The following is a 24,669-nucleotide window of genomic DNA, read 5'->3' on the forward strand; positions in this document are numbered from 1 at the left end:
CTTACAGACATTTGACATTTTATGAATATCTGAAATTATTCAATGATCTATAGATTCCTCAAACTGATAATATCTCACATCATTAAAAAAATTTTTAAAAAATTTTAAAGATGTTTATTTATTTATTCATGAGAGACACACAGAGGCAGAGACATAAGCAGAGGGAGAAGCAGGCTCCCTGGGGGGAACCCTGATGTGGAACTCAATCCCAGGACCCTGGGATAGACACCCAACCACTGAGCCACCCCCATGTATCCTAATATATAGCCACCCCCAGGTGTCCTAATATATACTTTTTAAGACTCTTTTCTGGGTCATTTTAAACTCAGGGTCTTCTGATTCTGATGGCATGGGGGATTTTTGGTGCTGATAAAATGTCCACAGATCTACCCGACTCTATTTAACATACATAAAGTGGAACAAGGTTTAATGGACTCTGCTCTTGGTGGGGGAAAAGTGAGCTAGATTCAGGCCCTATGAACTTCCATTTCCTAGAAGTCTTTTCTTTTTTAAAATTAAAAAAAATATATATTTTTTATTGGAGTTAGATTTGCCAACATATAGTACGATACCCAGTGCTCATCCCCTCAAGTGCCCCCTCAGGGCCCGTCACCATCACTCCATCCCCTTGCCCACCTCCCCTTCCACTACCCCTTGTTCGCTTCCCAGAGTTAGGAGTCTCTCATGTTTTGTCACATCATTATAAAAATCAATGGCACAACTTCACCTTATTTTGTTTAAGCAATTACAGAGGACAGCAAGAAAGGAATGGGTACTTAAAGTTACAAAGCAAGTTATATTCCTCGAAAACTATGGCAATGAAGTCTTTGGGTTCCCTTTGCCCATTTATTACCAAACATACAGTGGAAAAAGTTGTTTTTTTTAATCATAATTTTATAGAAGTTATCTTTTGATTCTAGTTATATAAGAAGTCTATTTGACATTGAAATATAGGCAAATAAAATAATATAAAGCATTAAATCTACTTCAAAACAAAATAATGGCCATGAGAAGTCAGGAATGGGAGGTATTATGGATCTTAAGAATGCACGTGAGTTAATGACTGTAGTTCGGTGATAAGTATACATGGGAGGAGTTCACTGTACTACTCCCTCTACCTATAAGTATTTTTGAAAAATTTCATAATAAATTTATTTATTTATATGAAGCTCAAGTGGCATGATCTGTTTCAGGTTTAGCTGTCTAAAATAAAGATAAAAATATTTAAGACTGTGTTAGCAGGTATAGAATCAGAACATTTGACTTGGAATAAACTATACTTATTTAAAAGCTTGTGATTTTCTAAGTTCTTGTATTACAAAATACAGAAATGGTATCTGACAAAGTAATACTCCCTAGTTCTCCAATTCGGAGGAGGTAGGAAGTAAATGGATAGAACAATTTGAATGGGTTTGGAGGATATGATACATAATTCAGAAAAAAAAAAGTGCCCTAGCAACAAAGCTATTTAGGCTACTTAGTTCTAAAGAAGAGTGACACACAAAGATCTGCCCACAGAAAGCACTACCCTCAAATAGCTGAGGTAAAGAGCACTAAAACAGTTGAACATCTGGCTAGTTTAAGACTTGGGATCTGTGACTGGGACAGTAGGTAGCAGAACAGGTGACATGAAATTATCAGCTCTGCTTAGGAGTCCATCAAACAACAGGACTTGAGAAGAATCTACTTGAAAGTTACTTCAAATGAAAAACCCCTTCCCCTGAACCTTGCTTCAAGTGACACCTACTGAATGACTTGGTTCTAGTGCTGCGTCTATCTCACTGTACTATTCAGTAACTCTGACTAGATAGTATATAGGTAAGTCACAAGCATTACTGAAACTCATTTTCTCCATCTATAAAGAGACAGCAACACATGCCTTCACCTAAGAGGACGACTATGTGATGATCCAGCAAATACAAAGGAAAATTTATTGTAAACCACAGAAATCTACTGTTAATCTATTATCATATATTTACCATTGTGTATGTTTCAACTAGAACAATAATGAAATCCTATAACACAATCAGATTTGTGGGCAGGGGTTAGCAAAGGGACAGGGATATTCCAGAAAGAGGAACTAACAAACCCCTAAAGAATTTGACCAAATATCAGTAAGAAGACTTAAACAGGGCAGCCCAGGTGGCTCAGCAGTTTAGTGCCACCTTCAGCCCAGGGCGTAATCCTGGAGACCCGGGATCGAGTCCCACATCGGGCTCCCTGCGTGGGGCCTGTTTTTCCCTCTGCCTGTGTCTCTGCCTCTCTCTCTCTCTCTGTGTTTCTCGTGAATAAATAAAATCTTTTTTTTTTTTAAAGAAGACAAACATAATTTTGCTCATCCAACTTTTACTATTCCATTTCATTAATAATGGGCCTCAGGGATTATGGCTGTAACACACTGCAGCATCCTTAAAGAATTTCAGAAAGCAGTATTATATAAAAAAAACAAACAAACACATAAAATAATTCTAAAATCCAGTTATTTAAAAACGGGCCAAAGTTAGGAGTTAAGAAAATGCTTTTATGCTGTGCATTGTATTTCTCCTTCTTAACCATTTATCAAAGTTTCATTATGTTATTTGTTTAATGTCTGTCTCCTTCTTCCCTACTAAATTATAAACAAGTGTTTTTCATATGAAGAACTCACAAACCCCAGAGAACACATCCTGGATTCTAATTTGAGACACACTGCATTAAAAGTTAAATGCTATCACGTAGGGAATCAATGTAATTAGAGCAAATATAAAAACAAAAAGGATGGATTCTAGGAAGATGGCAGAAAAGGAAGCTCCACAAATTCGTCACCTAGATAATAACCGCATTGCCAGAATCTATGTGATTTATCTATTTTGGAATTCTGCTGAATTTCAGACTAGTCTATTGAAGGCTTGCAACTTCCATGGGAAATACTAGATGATAAACTGTGGTTAATTCAGTCAATTTCAGTTCTTGGCACAATAGCAGCTATCGAACTCCCACTCCTCTGCCCTGTAACAGCTAGCTGGGCAAGCGTTCCTGGAGCAGCTGGCACAAAACTTGCACAAGCCAGGAAGACCAAAAAAACGCAAAAACAAACAAAAAAATTATCCTCCAAATATAGGGGATCATTGCTGCTTCTGATCACAGAGGTACAGACAAAGAGACCATGGCCATTATTGAGCTGCCCATAATTGATACAAGTCCCTCTCCCTCTGGTTGCAGTGACGTCCAGAAGGCAAGCATCTACTTGCACCATTTCATTTTTCGTTTTCCCTTTGAGAGTCAGACACTGAAACCTAAGATATTCAAAAGCAGTCACATGTACAAGGGAAATTAGAATATGACTGTGCATACCCCCAATAAAGGCCTGAGGAAGGCCTTAAGTTTATACTGCAGACTGATTCTTGGCAGAGAGATAGTCTACAACAATTAAAAATCCCCCCAAACAACAAAAAAGTAAAAATAAAAAACAGCACCTTAGGAAAGGGGAAGGATCTGATTTCCAGAGTTATAGCATCATAAGGGTAAAACATCCAGTTTTCAGTGAAGAAATCCAAAGGCATGCAAAGAAACAGTAAAGTGTGGTTTATTCAAAGGAAGAAAAAAAGAAACTGCCTTTAAAAAAAAAACCTGGTAAAAAAATAATAAAAAATAAAAAAATAAAATAAAAAAATTGAAAAAACCTGGTATGATCTACTAGACAAAGACTTTGAAACAACCATATTAAAGACGTTCAAAGAACTAAAGAAGATAGACAAACAAAATGAAAAAAAATGGGAAAATTTACAAAAGAATAGAAAAATCAATGAAAGATAGAAAACCAAAAGGAAATTCTGGAGTGGAAAAGTTCAATAAATGAAATGAAAAATTCACTAGAGCAACTCAAAGGCAGATTTGAGTGGGCAGAAGAATTAACAAACTTGAAGACAGGACAATGGAAATGATTAAGTCTCAGAATAGAAAAAAAGAACTAAAGAAAAATGACAAGACACTAAGGGAACTTGGATCACCATGAAACAGACCAACACAAACATCATGGGAGTCCCAGAAGAGAGATCAAGGAGCAGAGAAAATAGCTGAAGAAATAATGACCAAAACATTCCCAAATTTGATAAACACAACAACACTTAAATACAAACATCCAAGAAGCTCAACAAACCCATGGTAGGATGAACTCAAGGAGATTCACACTGAGACACACTATTATCAAACTGTTGAAAGACAAAGACAATTTTGAGAGCAGAGAGAAAAAAGTGACTCATAACATACAAGGGATCTTTAATAAGATTATCAACAGGTTTCTTAGAAACTATGGAAGTGAGAAAGCAGTGTATCGATACACATTTAAAATACCAAAAGAAGAAAATGCTGTCAACCAAGAACCCTGTATCTGGCAATAGTGTCCTACAAATGTGATGGAGGAATTAAGATATTCCCAGATAAACAAAAGCTGGCAGGGTGGAGGGTGGGTTCATTACCAGTACAGATGCCCTGAAAAAAAATCTTTGCTAAAGAGAGTCCTGTAGGTTAAAATGCTTGTAGTCTTTCACCACTGAGTACAATGTTTGCAGTGGGTTTTTCAAGTATGAAAGATGAAAAGAATTCTGTAGATGGGTGACAGTGATGGTTGCACAACAATATGAATGTACTTCATACCACTGATATGGAGGGGTGCTTAGGTGGCCCAGTCGGCTAATAATCATCTGCCTTCAGCTCAGGCCATGATCCTGAGACTGAGCCCTATATGGGCTTTCTGCTTGATTGGGAGGAGCTTGCTTCTTCTCTCCCTGTGGCTCCCTCTTGCTCTCTAATAAATAAAATCTTTAGAAAAAATATCACTGATATGTAAACTTAAAAATGGTTTCTAAGAAGGTAAATTTTTACATTATGTGTATTTTGCCACAACTAAAAAAAAAATTGAAAAAAATGTATGACCTCAAAATAATTATGCCAATGCATCAAAGACAAATTGAAACATATTCTACAAAATAACTAGCTTGCTTTCTTCTAAAATGCCACATTCATGAGAGACAGTCTGTGGGGCTACTCCAGATTAAAAGAGACTGAAGGCAATGTGAAATCCTGGACTGGCCAAAGGACCTATTTTTGTTTTTCCCATAAAGAACATTATTGGGGCAATTGGCATAATATAATTAAGGTCTGCAGATTAATCTGATACTAGTTTTATGTTAATATTCATTTTCTGATATAGTTCACTGTATTATGGTAATGTTTTTGTTCTTAGGAAAAATATTTAGTGTTATAAAATATTTGTATTTAGAGGTAAAAGAGGCATGACAGAAACTTCTTTTGACATGATTCATAGGGGCACCTGGGTGGCTCAGTGGTTGAGCATCTGCCTTTGGCTCGGGGTGTGATCCTGCAGTCCTGGGATTGAGTCCCACATCAGGATCCCCTTAGGGAGCCTGCTTCTCCCTCTGCCTGTGTCTCCACCTCTCCCTCTGTGTCTCTTACAAATAAATAAATAAAATTTTTAAAAAATTTAAAAAAGAAACGATTCATAAAAACTAATTACATAGAAAGAAAAATGGTAAAGCAAATATAGTAGGTAAAAATATTAAGAATTGGGGGATCTGGTAAAGGTATATGGGAAACTATTACTGAAATGATTTGAAAATAATGTAAAATAGGGGATCCCTGGGTGGCGCAGCGGTTTGGCGCCTGCCTTTGGCCCAGGGCGCGATCCTGGAGACCCGGGATCAAATCCCACGTCGGGCTCCCGGTGCATGGAGCCTGCTTCTCCCTCTGCCTGTGTCTCTGCCTCTCTCTCTCTCTGTGTGTGTGTGACTATCATAAATAAATAAAAAATTTCAAAAAAAAAAAAAAAGAAAAGAATGTAAAATAAACAAAAAAAAAAACCTCAAAATAGAAACAGAATAAGGGCACCACAGTCAGATATTAGGGTATGGTTAAAAAGGCTCATTAAGGTAACTTGAAGTATGCTCCTCTGTTTAAGATTGCCAGTAAAATGAAAATATATCAAGTCATACTTTAGATAGACTAATGATCAAATGATTTGAGATTCAATACTCAAATGTTTTGTGAAACTTAAATAGTCCAAAAGCACTGGGTAAACCCTAATGTAACTACTTCTACGTCTGTGGGAGTTAACTTGTCTCTTGCATAGGCAGTAGGCTCCCAGAGGACAAGGACAATGTTATATTCATCTTAGTAGCTACACGATTAGAACAATAACAAAAAACTGAATGAACACCAATCCCTCCAAAGGACCTATGTATGTGAATATGTGCAAAGATTTTTACATGCACAAATTAGTTATAAAGCATTTTCAACAATACCTTAATTACATAACATAAATCCCCATAAATCCCCACAATTGGTAGAAACAGAGGTCTAAAACGCACCTGGGTTTTAAAGCATAGGATTTACTCTGAGGTGAAAAAAGACATTTAATAGGTCAGTATCTATGTGGAGAAATGGGGCTATGAGAAGCTGAGTCATTTCTCCATTATCACACAGCCAGAAAAGAGTGAGACCAGGAAGAGGCAGTCAGGTCTCATTATAAAGTCTATGCTCTTCATGTAATTTCAAGCAGCCATTATGCCTTTTTCTGTACTGCTGTAAGAAGTGTAATTCCTATTGTGGAGGGCTTTCATAAAATATAAAAGATCAATAAAAAAGTATAAAAAGTATGAAGTATAAAAGTATAAAATTTCTACAAATAATTAGACAAATAAATAGACCTTTAAATAGGCTGTCTAATTTGCCTAATCTCAAACTCATTTTCAAATAGTCAGGGAGGCATTATCCCCCACTTAAACTGATGAAGGAGTATAAAATGTAGAATTAAATAACTTGTTTGAATTGCAAAGGTAGGACTAGATTCCAAATCTTATGCCTTCAACTTCTATTACATCTTGATGCATCTAAAATGTACAGCAGTAGATATTTAGAAGAAAAATTATTTCCATTTAAAATGTTAAAGTTGGGTTATATATTAAGTATGGCTTTCAAATTTATTTGAGGATAATATTTTGATCAGTATGTCCATGTTATACTTGATGAATCAGAACACACTTTACTGATTCTGGAAAATGAGGCACAACTATAGGCTTTTCACATTATACAACGTAAGTCATTAATCTACCCTGCATGGACTTTCATAGTGTATCTAAAACTTAAAATGAGGCAAAGTAGAATAAATAAGGCTTTCTCTTGTGGACATATCTTCATTTGTTCTTCTAACTTGTTTCCTGGATTACTGTCTCAACAAAATATGAGATAACACTAATAATATGAATAGCCAAGGTCATGTGCCAGTTACACATATGTTATTATTCTTCCAACAACATCTCAAACTAGTACTATCATCTTCAGTAATATAGATGAGTAAACAGCTCAGAGTGGTTAAGGAAACTGCTCAGAGTTACACAGCTGGTAGAGGACAGGAATTCCAAACCAGATCAATCTACCTCTAAGACCTCTCACTTATAACTACAAGGCTATGTAATGTCTGAACAATTTCCAAATATAATGTGATGTTGTTAAGGGATGCCTGGAGTAAGGAAGTCAGAAGAGGTTCCTTATGGAATACAAGAACAGAAACTACTACAAAATTCCAAAGGATTTTAGGAAACTATTTGAACATTAAAAGATTAATTGAAATGAGAGTAGAATAAACCTCCAAATCCCCTACTTAAAATATATTGTACTACTAAATCCTAGATGCTTGGAGAGATATTATGTTATTATAATATTACCAAAACACACAGGCTACTTACTTAGAATTGTATTTACTTATAAATTGAATTTCTTCTCTGGATCTATTCAATTCTTGTTGGCTTTCAATGATTAATTTTTAATGATTTTCATAAACGGCAAAAGATTATGTAGAAGTAGTAATATAATAACATATACTGAAGTCTTAGTATAGGATCTGTAATTTCCTCTAGAATCCTATTTTGTATAATGGTCCTATTGATTTTCATTTTTAGGAGAGGGGAAAGGCATTGAGAAAGTAATCACAATTAATATCTCATTTTACTCCCAATGGAACTTATGTAATATTCATACTATTTTTATTTATATCTTATGCACAGATCAGTAATAGTAAAAATAGCTAAAGATGCATTTATTTATACTTTAAATGATACTGAGATTGTTTACAACAGAGATCTGAGTTGTTATATGCAAAAATACTATCATTATTTTGATTTTGGATGACTTAGTTGATAGGGTAGTTAATGTCTTAATATAAGTCATCCCTTGGAACTATTGAAGCTCTGAAACTACAGAATCTTTGACATTTGTCTAGCATTTCATTTTATTTTTTGATTGTCACGTTACCTTTTAATTTTTTTTTCAAATTTGTATTTAAATTCTACTTGTTAATATACAGTACAGTATTGGTTTCAGGAGTAAAATTCAGTGATTCATCACTTACATATAATACCCAGTGCTCATCATAAGTGCTACCCTTAATAATCATACCCATCTAGCCCATCCCCCACCCACCTCTTTCCATCAACCTTCAGTTTGTTCTCTATCTTTAAGAATCTCACATGTTTTTTTTTCCCCTCGCTTCCCCCACCCCTTCATATGTTCATCTGTCTTATTTCTTAAATTCTACATAGGAGTGAAATCATATGGTATTTGTCTTTTTCTGACTTATTTCACTTAGCATAATGTACTCTAGCTCCAACCACATTGTTGCAAATGGCAAGATTTCATTCTTTTTGATATTGAGTAATATTCCAATATGTGTGTATGTATACATACATGTAACCATTTTTAAAATAAACTTTTTATTTTAGAATAATTTTAGATTTACAGAAAAGTTACAGAGATAGCACAGAGAGCTTCCAAATACTTTACACATACAGGCTCTTATTTTTAACTAATACATGTATTTTCTAATCAAATGATAGAAAAATATTTCCAAGAAGATAAATATATATTGGGAGATAAAAAGTTACATAAATGACACATCCAGTATATGACAACAAGATTTTTATTATCTTTAGAAATTAAACAAAATTTCCTAAAGCAAATAAAAACTGGTTCAAACAGATTTACATGTACAAAAGGCATGGTAAGCAGTCTAAGGAGGTTCATTATGAAGTTTAGAATATGTACTATTTCAGTTTACCTAAACAGTGGCACATATTGAACCCATTTTATATTAAATCCCAAATACTTAATTCCCTAAAAACCCCAGTGAAGCTCAATCACTAAATCTAACAAAGAAATAGTTAAAACAGTTTGAAAAGAATACAAATGAAATATTAAAAGCAAATGAAATTTTTATAAAGAAAAAAGAAACTAATAAAAACCTGTGGTATGGTGGGTAGGATGACAGTATTCTCAGCAGGGACTGGCAGGACAGGGATCACAGGGACAGTGGGAGAAGAGGGAGGTACAGCTTCTGTTGGCTAAAAATCATCAATGACAAAAAATCAGGAAAAATACCAAATAAAAGAAAAACACATAACAGAAAATTTTGTCATAAATTATAGTTTTTAGAAATAAAATTGAGAAGTAGGTAAAATATTGTTACTTCAATGTAAATGAGAAAATGCTCTCCAGAAATTTTAGAAATTATACCATTAATAATTTTAGTAACTGTAATTCAAATGAATGACTACTTTTATGTTTAAATGAAAATAATAAAAGATAATGACTTAGAATATTTCTCCTCTAGGAGACAAAACACTCACTTCATAGACTACAAAATATTTTTCCAGTATTCAGAATACTTTCCTCCTTGCAGTCAAGGAATCAAAAGCAATTTTATAAGCCCATCAGGCAGGCAACCTAGGCTTAGAAATTCACAAAAAATTCAAAGGACTTAAAAACTGAATCTATTATCATTTTTTAAAACCTATGCTATTGACTGACCTCTACTATCAAGAATTGTAATAACCTGCCTTAAAATTGCCTTTAAAGTAGTGCCTGAGTGGCACAAAGAGCTAAGTGCCAACCCTTGGTTTCAGCTCAGGTAGTGATCTCAGGGTTGTGGGATCAAACCCTGCATTCAGTGTGGAGCCTGTTTAAGTTTCTCCCTCCCTCTCCTGTTGTTCCCCTCCCACTGCGTGCATACTCTGTTTCTCAAATAAATAAATATTTTAAAACAATTGCCTTTAAAGTCATTAATACAACTAATATTCACTGAGTAACTATTATGTGCCAGATATATTCTAGAAAAAATTCAAAAAGAACTCCAGTGACATAATTGAAACTAAGAGGCTTTGAGATTTACAGTCTATCTGGCTTGATTCAATTAATTTTACAAAGATTCAAATGGAAAACAAAAGAAGTGTTTCATAACTTGTTCTCATCTCTAAGTTGAATTAATTCATAAACATTTACTATACCAATAACATGTCCTACATGCACAAGAAAAACATTAATATCAAATTGATAACAGGACAAGGTACATTTAAAAAGACTTAAAACAGAAGAACAAATTTGTTGAACTCAAAACTATGCTTTTCCTAACAAAAGAAATACAAAATAAAATTACAATGTTGACCTTCTTGGTCTATCAAATCAATCAAAATTTATCAAAAATGTATGGATTCTCTTCAACAATGGTGTTGGGACAACTGGATACCCACATGCAAAAAAATGGAAGTTATTACCACTCTCACATCATATACAAAAACTAATGAGAAATTAATCAATAACTGAAATATAAATATAAATATATATGTAACTGAAATATTAAATGCTAGCACCATACTCTTAGAATTCATAAAACCAGAAAACATGGGGGTAAATCTTCATGACCTTAGATTTGACAGTGGATTCTTAAATATCATATCAAAAGTGTAAGTGACAAGAATAAATGAGATGGACTTCATCAGAATGAAAATGTTTTGTGCACCAACGGACGTTTATCAAGAAAGTGCAAAGACAACCTACAAAATGGGAGAAAATAGCCAGACTATATAAAGAACTCTTAAAACTCAACAACAAAAAGACAATTAAAAAATGGGCAAAGGACTTGAGTAGACATTTCTCTAAAGGAGATACACAAATGGCCAATAAGCACATGAAAAGATACCCAACAAATTATTATTCATTAGAGAAATTCAAATAAATGTACAATATATATCACTTCACACCTACTAGGTGGCTGTAATAATAATTAAAAAAAAAAAGAACAGAAAGAAACAAGTGTTAGGAGGTGCAGAGACCTAAAATCCTGAAAAACTGCTGATAGGAATGGAAAATGGTGTAAACTGCTATGGAGAACAGTTGGACCGTTCCTCAAAAAAGCTAATCATAGTATTACCATATGACCCAGCATTTCTATTCCTGAGTATATATACTCGAAAGAACTGAAAACAGGGATGTGAATACGTTACATCACAATGTTCATTGATGCGTTATTTACAACAGCCAAAAAGGTAGAAACAACCTAAGTGTCCATCAACAGACAAATGGACCAACAAAATGTGGTATATTCATAACAATGAATACTATTCAGCCATAAAGAGGAATGAAATTCTGACACATGGTACAACATGGATGTATACTGAAAACATAATGTTTTCAAGTGAAATTAATCAGACATAAAGGGACAATACTGTATGATTCCCCTTATATGAAATATTTACAATAGGTATATTCATAGAGATAGAATAGCAGTTACCAGGCTAGGAGAAAGGAGCATGGAAAGTTATTATTTAATGGTTACATAATCTGTCAGAGGTGATAAAAAGTTTGGGAAACCTAAGAGTGATGGCTGCAATATTGTGAATGCAATTAATGCCACAGAATTATACATCAAAGGTTAAAATGGCAAATTTTATGTCATATATATCTTACCACAATAAAAAACTCAAAGTCAATTTTAATGTATGGAAACAGATCCTTTCCCATTGCTGTTGGATATATAAATTCATACAAGCTTTAAGAAAAGCAATTTAGCAGTTATTATCTACCACCTTAAAAATGTCTAAGCTCTTAGACTTAACTCTGGAAACCTACCCTAAGTGAATGATTTAAAAAAACAGTGTTCTACTAGTCTCAATACACTCTACTGACCACTGTTTATACTTCTGGAAATGTCAAATATCCTAAATATCCAAAGGTACTGGAATGATTAAATTTATAAATAATTATAATTACATAAGATTAAGTATTACACAATAATTAAAAATCATCTGTAAGAAGGGGTCTATAGGTCTGGCTTGGGACTCTAGTCACTAATTACATATTGTTTCCATTAAAAAAAACTTTAAATTCTATATTATGAGTTTAAAATAAAGCACTTAAATGTCAACTAAATTTCAGTGAAATACTTATATCACTTTTAAAAAATGTTTGAAAACCCAGAGGTTCTGACTCCAGATTTATAACAAAGTGTGAGAAAAGGAGTTTTAAAAGAACCGCAGAGGGCAGCCCCGGTGGCGCAGCGGTTTAGCGCCGCCTGCAGCCCAGGGCGTGATCCTGGAGACCCTGGATCGATTCCCTCATCGGGCTCCCTGCATGGAGCCTGCTTCTCCCTCTGCCTGTGTCTCTGCCTCTCTCTCTCTCTCTCTGTCTCTATGAATAAATAAAAAAAATCTTAAAAAAAATAAAAATAAAAGAACCGCCGAAAATGAAATGAATCCCATCTCTACCTTAAACAACACTTAAGATTAATTGCAGACTGTTTGCTGACATAATTGAGAGAAGTACAAAAAGTAGATTTCTAGAAGACAATAATGACAGAATATCATTAAGACCTCGGTGGAGATAAAGACTTGAACAGGAAAGTACCGATTGCTGAAGCCAAGCAGGGTGAGGAGAGTGTCAATATCCAGGCAGTAGAAAGATGACAGCAGTCTAGCTAGCTCAGGGTGCTTGGAGCCTAAGCAGGATGAGGAAGGTGTCCATATGGGCAGAGCAAGTGGCAGCAGCCTGATGTGTTTTGTTGGAACCTAAATGTGGCAGTAGTAGTCATCTAGCATGAAGTGTAGGGACCTTAATGGAGTAGAAAGGTCATTGTTGGAGCCTGAGCAGAGTAAGGTGGGTGTCCACCAAGAGCAATGGTGATGGGAGATTGCTTACATACAGGAGGTTTTGATCTAATAAATACATATATAAAGGATAAATGGGGACAAGATTCCTCATGTCAGAGAAAGGAGTTAAAAATATAGAAAGGGAAAAAATTAGCATGATACCTATGGTTCTAGAATACAACTGGAGGTATTAGTATTAATGCATAATTTTCAATATATGTAAATAGACAAAGGAACAGAGATATAAATGTGTGTTTATATGTACATATATTCCCTAGTTCTGCCCACAAAGATCTGGGGGCAGTAACATATCAATAGTATGAACACACCTAGCATTCAGATCATGGTTTCTAAATACCCATTCTTTAATAAAAAAACAAAAAACAAAAAGCAGGAGTCTTCGGAGAAATGGCTGATTCCAGTGCTAGAGCTTATCAAGTGCAATATAAACCTAAAATATCCTGCTGTACCAGAAAATATAGAAGTGCTCAAGGAATAATGAGAGCATGACAAAGACACAGAAGTTAGTTTGAAGGGTTTTTAATCGGTCAAGACCGATTTGAGATTTGAGATTCAAAATAATTCAAAATAAAGATTACAATGGCATACACTAAAAACAGGATTCCAAGAGTCCACACTGATTTAATAATTATAAGAATAAATGAAAAGAGAAAGCATTTCCTTATAGTAGAATGCCAACTAAAAGATGTAGAAGGAATTATGGAATTACAAAATCATAATTTGGCAACCATCATAGTAATAAAATGCATTAAAAAAATGTCAATAGATGTAAAAATTCCACTGTTGCTAAATGAACCTTCCATTTCATTCCAGTGGTTGAAAGTTTAAATAGGACACAATGACCCACACAAGTATCTCTTAAAAACAGTTATTAATTATAGTGAAGAAGCCTAGCAGATACTATTTTAAAGTTAACAGTACCAGAAATTGGCCAAATTAAAATCATGCTACCTGACAGGATATAATAAGGACATATCACTTCTGAGAAATTCCAATCAAAGATGCATAACTTGAATCCAATCACCGAATATGAGACAAACCCAAATTGACTGATACACTACAAAATAACTGGCTGCAGTCATCCGAAGTATCAAAGAAAAAAAAGCCTAAAGTTTATCATTATTTTTTATAACTTCACTTTTTTAAAAACAGCTTTATTGAGGTATAATACAAAGAACTTCACATATTCAATGTATACAACTTCATGAGTTTGGACATATGCATGAACCTGTGAAACCATCACTACAATTAAGGTAACGGATGTATCTATCACCTCAAAAGTTTCCTTATGCCTCTTTAGTAGGGTCAGATATTAGCTGATTAATAATCTATTTTAACATAAAAATAAGACAGAGCTAAATGCTTATATTAAATTTCAAGGTCAAGCACAAAAACTTCCTCCACTAGGCAGCTGCTCTCCAAAACCCTTTATGATAAACTATAAATCTTCTAATATTACATTTAAACCTCACTGCAACCTTGGCCCTAAGCCTCTACTAAAAATCTATTTTTTTAGATAAGGATCTGAATACCATTTTAAAAAATCCTAAAACAACTTATGCCATCTTAATCCACCCCAATCTCTATAGGACAATGAGCAAGGACTTTGCAAAAGAACATATGCTTCTGCCAGTTTCTTAAGAAAGGCAAATCTTGTTGAGAAAGTCTTCAAAAACAAATACATATAACTTCCTAGTCATAGCTGATAACTAATTCAGGTGACAAAGAATTATAGAACAACAAAATAATTCATTAAGTTCATTTGAAACAAAAATACAGCCCCTAACAAAATAGATAATCAAATGAAGGCTGAGTGATGCAGAACAGCATAGATGTTAGATTTGAGAGGATATTTTAAGCGCAGAGTAAAATTCTGGAGAGTTGAAGACTCTAAATTGGAAAATGTCATGCTTTAGATTCTAATATAAATAATGAGGTAGCAAATTACAGTAACCATTTTATTTGGGTTATTACAGACAAGGAGGAATTCAGCATAAGCTTTTTAAATCTGAACAATCTCATATACATATTTCATTAGACAATGGTGACTATTATACCATCATCCTATTCCTGCTCCATTTGTATCACTCAGTAAGATCAGCTCGAAAGACTTTTTTTTTTAAATCAAGACCATGTGACTAACAACAGTCTCAGTTGTTTCTATCCATAGCAACACCATGGCATCATTAGCCTCTGAGGCTGCCTTCAGAGACTTGTTTCCATGACAACAGAGGCTATAATATTAACAGTGTCTCAAAGAACATTGCAGAAAATTGTAAATTCCTGTAAAATAATTGGATTGTACATATTTTAAAAGTACTTTTTCTATGCCAGTATCAAATTGACAGCTGTTGGTAAAGTGTTTTAACAATCATTTTTAGAGATTCTTATTAAATTTCTTCATTTTATATTTTAAGTTTAATGTTAAGATCTTAGAATTATGAAATCAGCTTTCAAAACATAACAGATTTTCATTAAAGTGGCCTGAAGCTTTATTAGGTACAGTCACATGCATAATGATGCATAATGTGCACTGTACATGAACATTTATGACTATGCACCACCCTCTTTCACTGCCATTCATACAACAATAAATGCCCCTGCCTCTTCCTGAAGAAGGCAAATCCTGCTGAGAAACTCTTCAAAAACAAATGACTTATCAACACACACAATTTCTTAGCCACAGGTAATAACCAATCCAGCTGTAGTAACCAATTGAGTACATACCCAGGAACGTATACTGAGTGAGCCCACATTTATTAAATTACATTCTGCTTAAAATAGCTAAAGTGTTCTTTATATGTGCATGTGAATCCTGACTGATACAGGAAGAGACAGAAAGGGCAATTAGGCTGCTGTGATAATCCAGATGAGAGGTCATCAGTGGCTTCAATCAAATTGTAATGATGGTAAAAATGTACATGAGTAGTCAAATCAAGATAGATTTTAAATATATAACTGGTATTATCTAGTGACTAATGGGAAATTGGGAGTGAGGAAGGACTATTAAGAATAACACCCACAATGGCTACTAAAAATGATATTTTACATCATTGTTAGATCCAAACATAAAAGATTTGCAAGGCTATCTGAATACATTTAAAACATTTTCTCACTGAATTATTTATTAAAATGATTTTCATAGCATAAAATGAAACTGAAGAAAGATAACTGAAATCATACTACAGGATAACTTATAAATTGTATCTTGTATTAACATGTTATATGAATGAAATAAACTGAGCTTAGAATAAACACAAAGATTCAATAAGGTCTAAATAAATTTATACCATATTCAGGGAAAATGAAATACATGAATTAGGAAATCTTTCGTTACTATCTTAGATAACAAGGAAAAGTAATTACTCTTGTGTCACTATTGGTCAAAAAGTACCATATTTTGTTTTTGCACGGCATAGTTAATATTCTTAATCCAATTTCCTTTGTTTAAAGATCTACTTATGCTGTAATGAGATATGTTTCTCTGATCAAATGTCAAAGAAGCTATCTAAGAAGAGGGGAGAAAACAGAAAAGAAACCTGGCAAGCCTACTGCATGTTTATAGAAGGAAAAAATATAGCACAGTAGATTTATCAAAACTCTGCTTGAAAATCACTGTACTCAACAGGGGTCTAGTATCTTCAGAATAAAGGTATTTTTCATTATTTAAGTCTCACTTGATTCAAATGACTTTTTTGGGCCACAGTTACTGCAAAAGACACCTTCAATATAAACTGGTACAGGGGAAAATATTATTTGAACCCACAGCTGCATGTGACATCCATGTCATAATTATCTCAAAAGCAAATAACAATAAACCAGGTACATTTTCTTTTCAAACCAGGTACATTTTAAAACAAATCACTAATATTGTTAAATTACAGAGTTTTGATTTTAAAATAACAAAGGGGAGATCAGAAAATAGATCTAGTGATTAATAATCCTATTATAGAAACATGGGTACAAATTTGTTGCTTCACACAGACAGATCACCTAGTTCATGAATCTATTTCTGCTTGCAAGATTCATGATACTGAGTTAAAGTTTATCATCCTTTTATTATGAAAAGATGGTATTCTATCATCATTCAGCTTGTCACTTTGTACTGGTAGAAGGATGAGTCAACAACCACTAAAAATTTAGAGACCTTAAACTTGGATTTAAAGATATGGTTATGTAATTATAACAAGTGGGTATGAAATTACCAACTGTAATATACTTTAGCCTGATTTTTAAACCAGAAAATGGTTAGAGAAACTGGACTTCATGATTACTAATTTAAAATGGGCCCTCAATGTTTCCTAGTAATCATGCATTTACCCTATCCTATTCATTCTTCTAGAATTCCCTAATGATTCCTGCCTCTGCTGCCTTCTACTCTTCTTCTACCACTTAGTATTTCAGCCCATACTGACCTCCCTGTTGTTCTCCAAATATACTAAACATGTTCTGGTCTCAGTCTTTTATTTACTATTTCTCTGCCTAGAATGCTCTTGCCCCAGATATCCACATGGCTCAATTCCATTACTTCTTTCATGACTTAGAGATATTGCTAAAAGATTTTTCTATGTGCTTGGGTAGTCACTACCAGTTAGAAGGTGTTCAAAATGTTCTATCACCTGATGAACTTAGAAGTCTCAAAAAAAAAAAAAAAAAAAAAGAAGTCTCAAAAACATAAAACTGCCAAAAAAATTGTATTTCATGTTGTTCTCTATTTAGCAATAGCTAACTGCCTAATAATTTCCTATTTGAAAAGAAACATGTCTTGCTCAAGTATATCTGCCCAATAGGTTTTCATCTTTCTTAAAAAAAAAAAAAAAAGATTTTAAGTAATCTCTCCACCTAACATGGGGCTCAAACTCACTACCCAACATCAAGAGTTGCATGCTCTTCCACCAACTGAGCCAGCCAAGTGTCCTTCATCTCTTTTAAAAATTGTATTAGGAAGTATTTCTTGGGATGCCTGGATGGCTCAGTGGTTAAGCATCTGAGGCTTAACCTTAGGCTCAGGGCATGATCCTGGAGTCCCGGGATCGAGTTTCACATTGGACTCCCTGCATGGAGCCTGCTACTCCCTCTGCCTCTCTCCCTCTCTCCCTGTGTCTCTCAAGAATAAATAAAGTCTTAAAAAAATAAAACAAAAAAGGCCAGATAATACATATTTTAGACTTTATGGGCCATGTTTTTGTGTTGCAACTATCCAACTTTGTGCTGCAGGAGCTTGAAAATAACCACAGGCAATATATAAATAAGCATATCTGTGTTCCAATAAAACTTTATTTATAAAAATACATGGCAGGCTGATTCGTGCTGACTCCCACTTTGGTGATTTAAAAAAAGAAAAAAAGGCTGATCAGATTGGTGAATAAAATAGAAAATGACTTCAAGATACTCAGGCTAGTTTTTACTAAGTATAATTGCTTTAATTCTGCTGCAATGCTTAATCTATGATAATAAAAATATGCAACTCCTCCCCTAAAAACATGGAAGTGAGAATAAAACAAATAATACATATGGAAATTTCAAGTTTCATCTATAGTTCTCTAAAATATTTTTATAAAAAAGGCTTATGTAATAAGGCACTGTTCGTATAATCAAAAGAATTTAGGCCTTTCAGTTTGGGAAAAGAGACTAAAATGACATGATTTTTGTTCTGCCCCCCTCCAAAATCCTGCTTACAGTATTTAGGATAGATGAAGCAATTAATTCCTAAAATTGGTATGCATCTTGTTTTTCCTCTAGCTTTCCAAATACTTTCAAACTGATTTCTTTTTCAAATTTATAACACTTCGATACATTAGACTGTTCTACCAAGATCAGTCAGAGTTAAATACAGAAAAATGATGCTGGGATCTGTTTTGATCCAAATCTCAGATTATAATCTCTAGTTATTCCTCTCAGGACCAACAAAAAATGTGTAAGGCAATTAATTGGTCCCATTTTGTCATAACAACAACTGTTGCACACTTCAGAGCTGCCTGAATCAATACCTACAGTTTAAATTTCACAAAAACTAAAAAATATTGTCCAGAAGTGGGATTAAATTGGGGTTTACTAAAGAATAAAGAATAGGCAGGACTCCTGTTAAGAGGTAAGGGAGAAAAATCTTTTAAATACATTTAGCTAAAGGCGGAAGAAGTTGTGTGTAGGCTTTCCTAAAATTCCACTGCCTCCAGATGTCATTGCCAGTTGGTTTATACTTGCACAAAAAAGGTCCAGTCTTTTTTGATTGATTTGCATATGCCTGTAAAATTATTACATCAGTTGGTTTATTTAAAGTTTGTTAAATAAGGTGATAATTGTAGGCTACTGTTCTCCACATGGTCTGAACAACTATTTTTACCTTTATAAAAATTCTAAATTTTGATATAAAAATGGAAAACTGAAATGTAATCTAAATTAGAGTGCCAGGAAGTACAAAGAATAAAACGGAAAAAAATCTTTAAAGAAAATGAATCTAAGTCAAATTTTAATGATAAGAATTTAAATTCTTCCTATACATAAGAATACATATGCCTTTTTTCACAGAGAGCTTTGGATTATTCTTGAAATATACATGATTTTTAATTTTTTTTATATTTTTAAAAATTTTAAGCCATAGTTCTACATAAAAATGGCTTGGGAAATTTACAGTACCAAACCATATTCAAAAGCTCCAAACTTCCTTATAGCCAGCATCAGATTAAATGAAAATAAACATCTGTTTATTCATCCAACAAATTTTATCAAGTGCATTCACCGTGGAAGGCTCTGGGGATACAAGAAAATACACATCTTGTACTATCAGCTCTTGTGAAACTTATGGTTCAGCAGCTAATATTAAACAAATCATTACCCAACTGATGACCTGAAATAAACTGATTATAGTTAAGAGGTATGAAGTAAAAAAAGCATGAAACTCATGAAAACAAGCACTGCTTGAAATATAAGCAAAAATGTTACAAAGGCTGAATCTCTTATCCTTTTTTTTTTTTTTTGAAGATTTTATTTATTTATTCATGAGAGACAGAGAGAGAGAGAGAGGCAGAGACACAGGCAGAGGGAGAAGCAGGCTCTATGCAGGGAGCCCAATGTGGGACTCGATCCCGGGACCCCAGAGTCACGACCTGAGCCAAAGGTGGACGCTCAACCACTGAGCCGCCCAGGCGTCCCTGATTCTCTTACCCTGACCCCATGAGAATATAGGTAATTTTTCAGCTCTGTTATTAACACATCATTTTAAAGGCTAACTTGAAAACTTGTTTGAATATATTAAAAATACATAAGTTGCAGCTTATGAAATTTCCTTTTACCTATTTGTCCTTGACAAAAGGGCCATCTAACAATCATGACACTACAGAAGCTACAAAATGAACACAACATACTTCCTATTTATAAAAAGCTTATATAAACAAATTTCACTTATTTAGTTCCTTGAGGCATAGCCAATCTTATCTCCATTAAGATATTAGTTTTTTAATAGGTTTTATTCTTTAAGTTCAAAGCAAAATCGAGCATTAAGTATAGAGTTCCCATATAGCCTATGCCCTCATACATGCATTGGCTCATTATCAACATTTTCCACCAGGATGGTACATTTGTACAAATGATGAACCTACATTAACACATCACTATTACCCAACGTTCACAGTTCAGGATTGGAGATTCTATAGGTTTTAATAAATGTATAAAGACATTTAACTACTGATATAGTATCATACAGAATAGTATCACTGCTCTCAAAGTTCTCTGTGCTCTACCAATTCATCCTTCCCTCTTCCCTAACCCTTGACAACCACTGATTTTTGTATTGTCTCCATAGTTTTGCCTTTTCCAGAATGTGATATAGTTGGAAGGATAGGGTATGTAGCCTTTTCAAACTGGCTCCTTTTACTTGGTAATATGAATTTAAGGTTCCTCTATGTCTTTTTCATTTTTTAGTGATAAATAAATTTCTCTGTCGGGATGTACCACATTTTATTTATCCATTTACCCACTGAAGAACATTTTCATTGCTTACAAGTTCTGGCAGTCAAAAATATAGGTGCTATAAATATGCATGCAGATTTTCATGTGGACTTAAGTTTTCAACTCGTTTAGATAAATACCAAGGAGTGCAACTGCTGGACTGTATGGTTGTTTGGTATTTTTTACAATAGCTTTTAACATTTTTTTATTTGAGAGACAGTGAGCGAGTACAAATAAGGGGAGGAGCTGAGGCAGAGGGAGAAGTAAACTCCCTGTTGAGCAAGGAGTCCAATGCAAGACTCCTTTGGGTTCATGACCTGAGTTGAAGGCAGACACTTAACTGACTGTGCCATCCAGGCACCTCCAATTTGGTATGTTTTAAAGGCTTATATAACCATTGTAAACAATTATTTTTTTGTTTAATCTTCATCTCTACACTTTCCTAAAGTGTCCTACTGTACAAATGACTGGGTTTTAAACATCGTTTGAACAAATTTTTAGTGGGTACATATACGTTCCCTGTAAGAAATACCACAATATTCTGCAGGTGAAAAGGGGAACAATTAATTTCTAAATTTAAGTCACGGTATCAATCTTACCATTTAGCCTTTAGTGGCCTTTTGAGCAGGTATTTAAACTTTGCCAAGAGGCAGCATCTCATAACGAGTATAAAAGAGTTTTTATCCTAATCTTGGTTGCTTGGTTAGTCAATTCCCAAAGAAGACTACTTCTAACTATTCTCCTAGGAACTATCCTATCATAGTTAGCATTTCCAAAGTGGTTTAAGAGGACTGTCTACCTACTTTTTCTATATTGTAGTTAATAAAAAGGCATTATATTGCTGACTATAACCAATTTTATTCCTTGGAGATGAAGATACATAAATTTGATCTAACTTTTCAAAATACAATAGGCATGAATCTAAATATATGAAATATGTATAGAAGAATATAGAAGAAGATTAGGCCAATTCAGAATGGTCCCAGTAAAGATGTCCTGGTGTGACTACTGAGACCCTGCTGCCTGCTGGGAAAAATCAGCACATAAATAGCTATAAATGATGTGCCATATGCCTCTGTTTGCCTCGTAAGTCTATATTTATGCCTGTTGTCCCACTTTAATTATTAATAGTTCTCTCTTTCCATCAAAAGTACCCCAGTTTGGTTGATGATTTACACAGTCCTAATTATAAGGAGATTGAATGGTTTCTCTCTCCTTCTCTGTCTCACCACCTCATGAGTAACTCTTCCCAGATGGGTAAATAAGGAGAGAATGATCAGTCAGAGGATCAGTATAACATTAGATAAAGTGTGATGTATGTTTCATAGAAGGTCTAAGGGAGAAATTCAGACCGATAAAAAATTTATAATAATAAAGAATCAGTATTGAATGCTGTAAGGAAAAAAAATTTTTCAACGTAAGAAGACACAGTATCATTTGGAGTGAAAGACTACTTGCAATCTTAGATAGGAATCTTGGAAGGCCCAGTGAAAAGGCACAAATAAGCAGATATCTGAAGGCAGTGAGGGAATGAATCATGAGAGTATCTAGGGGAAAGAATGTTTCAGGCAGAGAGAAGGGAATATCAAGATAAAGGCTCTTGGATGGCCACATCTGATATAATTGAAGAACAGGAACAAGGCCAGTATAGCTGGAGTACAAAAAGTGAGGGAGAAGATTGGCAGTATTGCCAGGGGCTAGATTATTTGGCGTTTTGGTCTATGATTAAGAAGGATTTAGGATTTTATAAAATTGGATTGGAAGCCACAGAAGTGTTAAAAACAAGATAGGACATTCTGAAAGGATGACTCTGGCTGGTGGTGTGAACAGACTGTTGAGAGAGACCCGTTAGAGGTTTGCTGTAGTTCAGGCAACAAATTAAGTGGTCAGATCATAAATATACCCTGGACATAGAGCCAATATGATTTGCTGTTACACTGAATGTAAACCAAAGGAGAAAATAACAGAAAATCAATTCCAAGAGTTTGTCTTCAGCATCTCAGTGAGTGATGATGAAAGATGATGGGGAGAACAATAAAACTAGAGACTTGTTTTTGACATGTTAACTTTCAGACAATCCAAGTGGAGATACTGAAGTTGGAAAAATATTAGAAGGGTAATATTCAAGAGTCAAGGCAGAAAAGTGTTTAAAGGAGAAAAGAGTTTAAAGAAGGGAACAGTGATATGAAGGAGCACCTGCACCCCAATGTTTATAGCAACAACGCTATGGAAAGAACCCAGATGTCCACTGACAAATGAATGGACACACACACACACACACACACACAATGGAATACTACTCAGCCATCAAAAAAAAAAAAGAAATCTTACCATGTGCAACGATGTGGATGGAACTAGAGGGTATTATGTTAAGCGAAATAAGTCCATCAGAAAAAACAATTATCATATGATCTCACTAATATGTGAAATTTAAGAAACAAAACAGAGAGGTGTGGGAGAAAAAAGGAAAAAATACAAGAAGATCAAATCAGAAAGTGAGACAAACCACAAGAGACTCTTAATCACAGGAAATAAACTGAGGGTTGTTGGAGGGGAAGGGGGCTGGAGGAATGTGGAGATGGGGTAACTGGGTAATGGACATTAAGGAGGGCACATGATGTAATGAGCATTGGGTATTACATAAGATTGATGAATCACTGATCTCTACCTCTGAAACTAATACATTATATGCTAATTAAATTTAAATAAAAATAGAACAAATAAAAGAGGGAATAATCAATTGTGTAAAAGCTGTTGTGGGGTCAAGTAAAACAAAAACTCTGAACTGATCATTGGATTTGACAATCCACTCCTAAAGAGGATTTTTTGGTTGGTTGTTTCAATGAGAGGTATTCCAGGAGGTATATATGCTGATGAGAATAATTCAATATAGGAGGAAAGACAATAATGCAATGAACAAAAGAGAATTTCAGAAGTCCTTCAATAGTCAAAGGGACTAAGAAGTGAAGGGTGAGCCATAGGAATACAGATGGATCATTTGTTTTAACAGGGTGAATACAGAGTAAGATCATCAACTGAGAATGAGGACAAGGAAATGAGTACTGGAAATTTAATGTGCAGCTTTGGAGCCAGTGTGGAGGAGAGAAAATTGCAATCCACCAAGGTGGAATCTTACCAATGAAGTGTCAGAGGGGCAAGAGAGCTGAGATCATGAAAGGCAGTACTTACAGTCACGGACCAAGGAATCTGAGCAAGGCAAGGAGGGAAGTGAGAGCATAAAAGGAGTGATAGATACTAGAAAGTTAGGCTGAAGGTCTTCAGAAGATAACTTAAAAAAAAAAAAAAATCATTGTAATAGGGGAAGTGAGCTAAAATGAAAGGAAGTGCTAGTTAGTTTGAAATGCTTGCAACTGAAATTCTGTAGGTGGTATATGGTCAATAGTAATGAGGTCTTAAGTGTAACTATTTAAGCAGGACAGTCAAGTGAAATAAAATACAAGATTCCTAGAGATAAGGGTATCAAGGAATTATACTACCTGATGGCATCTACTTTTTTTTTTTATATGGTACAATCGTCCATAAATATCAATGATAAGCAAGACATCAACTGCACTTGCTGGTCCCATGGTGCATGAGGTATGACAGATAAAGTTCCACTTTTGTGTGGGGTAGAGAAAAATAACAGTATCGTCAGGGGTCTATGAGAGGAAAAAGGGTGAACCATCACACACCAATTTGAAAATAAAGGAAATTTTCCTGACGATAAATT

The 24,669-nt window shown here is 34.3% G+C and overlaps 1 protein-coding gene across 22 annotated transcripts in view; it reads right to left on the reverse strand.

Annotated features, from left to right (window-relative positions):
- Window positions 1-24,669, reverse strand: part of DLG1 (discs large MAGUK scaffold protein 1) — a 236,839-nt gene that overhangs the window by 111,302 nt on the left and 100,868 nt on the right. For 14 of the 22 annotated variants that reach the window (XM_038583201.1, XM_038583198.1, XM_038583197.1 and 11 more), the window contains one exon: window positions 9,294-9,392. The exons of the other annotated variants lie outside the window; for them this stretch is intronic. In XM_038583201.1, the coding sequence (XP_038439129.1) occupies window positions 9,294-9,392 (99 nt within the window). The remainder of the gene's footprint in view (window positions 1-9,293; window positions 9,393-24,669) is intronic. 22 annotated transcript variants of the gene reach the window in all.

Source organism: Canis lupus, chromosome 33 (assembly GCF_011100685.1).
Source record: "Canis lupus familiaris isolate Mischka breed German Shepherd chromosome 33, alternate assembly UU_Cfam_GSD_1.0, whole genome shotgun sequence".
Lineage (NCBI taxonomy): Eukaryota > Metazoa > Chordata > Mammalia > Carnivora > Canidae > Canis > Canis lupus.